We start from the raw sequence: 3,645 nt of genomic DNA, 5'->3' as shown, positions 1-3,645 counted from the left end.
AGCTTTGAACTCTGGAGGACGAGGAAAGGACAATATGACACTATTATCTGGATTCTTGTGCAGAAGACTGTTTAACGCCTGAAATTTTGAAAGAACATCCATAACATTCATCTGTTTGCAACTTATATATATCAATATTCCAATTACTTGTATATAGACTATTCTGCACTATTTATATTATATTCAATGTTATTTACTTGCACAATTGTATCTGTTTTATTGTGTTGCACTGTTGGAGGAGCCTGTGACCTAAGATTTTCATTGTCATAACTACACTGTAGCTATGTACACATGACAATAAAAGCCTTGAATCTTGAATAGAAATAATATAATAACAGCTTAGAAGGACTCACTTATAGGCTGATAAATATACCAACATTAATGTATGTATTGCCAATATAAAGGGACCAAAGGAAGAGAAATCTGTCAACTGGTGAAATGTCCAGATCATAAAACCTGTTCCAGCCCTGGTTCAGTCCAAACGACCTGCCATTCCAACACATTCTGACTCTCAACTCGTCAACTATGGCAGCTAAATCAGGACTCCTTGGACTCATTTGCAACTTACAGGGTAGTCTGATAGACTTCAGCATGTGGTACATGTCATTACTTCTTGGTAAGACTTAATGAAAATGGGGGTTTATGTATTTGTTTCTTTCCTTAGTTACACAAGTAAAATAAACTTGTTAGGTATATGACAAAAGTCAATTATCTTGCGTCACTACTTGGTAAGGCAAAACTTAGTCAGGTTTAGGAAAAGGTTGTGATTCAGGTTCAAATGCTTTTTTTTTGTATGTATATAGGCAAGTCAAGCTAACCCTAACGTACCCAATTTACAATAGGTTGATGTTGGTTTCAGACAGGAATCAAACATAAACATGAGCACAAAAAAAATCAAGTTCATGTGAAATCAGTGGAGAACCTAATAAAGAGTAATATACTACATTATTTATGTAGTGCTGAGATACAGAGGGACTGACCTGCAATCATCTCCTCAGTCAGGAAGGACCGGGCATCGCTTTGGGCGTCAGTGGGCTGAAGAGGATAAAAGAAAATTAATAGAAGAATGACAGAAGATGTGAACAGAGAGAGAGATATTATTCCTACATGTCATTACCAAAACAGGATGTAAGGAGTAATTGGGATAGTATCATCTTCATCAACACTAACACAATCACGCATTTGATTTTCAACAGGTGTCAAACACCACAAGGTTATTAACCTCCTGTGGTCCGACACCACGGAAGCATCTGCATGTTTTACCTCACTTACTACAACTCACATACTGTCATTTCTGTTGACCAAGTTTCAACTCATATTAAATTTCTTTGAGTGTTTCTCTACCTTACACACAACACTTGGCTTCAGGTTATCAGTTCAATCTTGATGGACTTATCCATAACAGCCAAACATCACACAAATTGATTTGTCATATTGATTGAAATGAATGGAAGTTAACAAAATGTACATGCTGGTCCCTTGCTTGTAGTTAAGCCTTGTCTCTCCATCTAGCTAGAGGAAACTAAATCAGAAACCTTGTGCTAAAGACAGAAGTATCAATGACGAAGTGAGAGCCAAGGGCTGGAAATAGCTTTGTGTCAGGTAAGAATCCATGTTTAATCCTCTGCCAGCTGTCTGCTCTTGTTGAATGATGATCCTCTAAGGGGAACACCACTCGATCAACGCGTGTTTTTCCAACATTTGGGATCTTTCTTTATTGGGAAGATATGGGAGATATAACCAATATGTTATTCAAATTTACCCAGGATCTACTCCAAAGACAATAAATGTGAAATTGATGTTGAGGATCCACAGAATGCTTGTTTCCTTTTCGCACCCAAATTATCCTTCTACTTTTACTGTAGTGTTCTCAGTTCTGAAACAGAAAAGGTCCTATATACTCAGAACATTCCCCTTGCTACTCTTTGTGTCATCTATAACATCGACCACAATCCATTGTCCTTGGAGAACTTCCACACTTTATCCTTGATGACATCACACATTTAAGTGTTAGCATTCTTGTGAAAGAGTTGTTCATGTTTGCTGATATTTTTAGACCAAAGGAATAACATGTATACATTTTGAAGTTCCCCTTTTAATCTCTGCTATCCCTGCCATATCCCACAGTTGTTCTCTGGCTCTCACCACCTGTCCAGTTAGTTCTCATATCCAGAAGTAATGCCTGAAGACATCACAACTATATACGCTGAAATGCAGGTCATACATCCAATAGGAGTTGGTCTCTGCTGGTTTAGGGTTAATGGTGGTATTCCCCTTTAATTGTTATACATTCCCCTGTTCCCTGGTAGTTCAGAAAGACAGTGAATTATTTCCGTCTTTCCTTGTTTGCTTGACAGAACCTCATCACATAAGGCCGCTTGTTAGTTTTCCATGAAGCTATTTTTAAGGTGATACTTGGGAGAGGATTAGAAAGGGATTTTCTCAAGGTGAATGCCCTAAATAAGGACCCTCAGAAAAGGCATCAGAACTTCCCACTTATCTCAGCTGTGTGCTTTCTATCTTTAGTGACCCCAATCTAAATATCAAGCAAAATCACATCAGTCTGCTAACAGACAAAGAGGAGTTACACAAGTTTAAGAGAAGTTATACAGCAGGTTAGCAGTTTGGAATAAAGACTTATCTGTCGTCTGTAAAAACAAATCATAAAGAAATGAACAACAGGAGCACTCCCCCCAAATTCCCCCCCCAAAAATGAAGGAATCCCAAGAGATTAAACGCCTCTTGTATAGAAATCCATATGTGCTGCAGAGGAGGACCCGCTGTGTGACGTTGGTAATATTCTCCCTCTTCTGCCATCTGCTGCTTACAGTATCCTCATGAGTTGAAAACAAAAGCAAATCCTCAAAGATTCATCATTCATCGTTTCCCTTTTTACCCTCTTCTCAAATTTCGCTTTCTTACCATGGCGACCGGCTGTGCTTGAACAACAGACACCAGTAAACACAACGGACGTCTGGGAAAAAGAGTCTTCTTACTACCCGGTTCAGGTGGCTTTACTGCCCTTTTATAAGTACCCTCTCATCCCACTTCACGTTGACAGAAAATGATCAGGATTGGGCAAGAGACCCCCTCCTAAGACAAGAGATAGCCAATCAAAACTAACTTTACTTTGTGTCCTGTTACAATCTCCTGATGGACATCCCCTTGTGTGGCACGCTCGCCAATCCCCCATATTTAGATAACAGACAAGCCCGGTGACATTTATAAAAAAAGAAAACACAGCGCAGGCATCAGGCAACTGGAGGTTATTTTGGCAGAGGATCAACTGAGCATCTCACTGCAGATGATTTGAAACTAGATTTCCCATGCTGCACAAGAACAGGACACACACACACACACACACACACACACCTCCCAGCGGTGTCCCATCTATCTGCCTGTCTCCCTGTTCTGGCTGCCGCAGACTTGCCCTTGCACTTATGACATCTGTAACTCAAGTGGCGTGTAAGTGGACCTCACACAGCTGTATCCCATCTGTCACTATTTTACCTATTGATATCCCATCCAATTGACAAGTACACAAACAAAACCCCTTTCATAAAGCAACAAACAGGGGACCCATAATTAACACGTCAATCATTTGCATTGGCTTCATAGAGAGCAGAAGTGAAACTGGAACAGTTG

At 39.8% G+C, this 3,645-nt stretch overlaps 1 protein-coding gene across 1 annotated transcript in view; it reads right to left on the bottom strand.

Annotated features, from left to right (window-relative positions):
* LOC104959893 (troponin C, skeletal muscle-like) overlaps positions 1 to 3,032 on the bottom strand; it is a 4,015-nt gene extending 983 nt beyond the window's left edge. Inside the window, exons 1-3 of the mRNA XM_010787810.1 lie at positions 2,923 to 3,032; positions 981 to 1,035; positions 1 to 11 (exon numbers count right to left, since the gene is read on the bottom strand). The exon at positions 1 to 11 is cut by the window's left edge and continues 133 nt beyond it. Coding sequence (XP_010786112.1) covers positions 1 to 11; positions 981 to 1,035; positions 2,923 to 2,925 — 69 coding nt within the window. The 5' untranslated portion in view covers positions 2,926 to 3,032. The remainder of the gene's footprint in view (positions 12 to 980; positions 1,036 to 2,922) is intronic.
* Positions 3,033 to 3,645: the final 613 nt, after the last annotated feature.

The sequence above is a fragment of the Notothenia coriiceps genome, unplaced genomic scaffold (genome assembly GCF_000735185.1).
Source record: "Notothenia coriiceps isolate Sejong01 unplaced genomic scaffold, NC01 NC01_scaffold00031264, whole genome shotgun sequence".
In the NCBI taxonomy this organism is placed as follows: domain Eukaryota; kingdom Metazoa; phylum Chordata; class Actinopteri; order Perciformes; family Nototheniidae; genus Notothenia; species Notothenia coriiceps.
The sequence above is the reverse complement of the archived record's forward strand: the minus strand, read 5'-3'. Positions and strand labels throughout refer to the sequence as shown.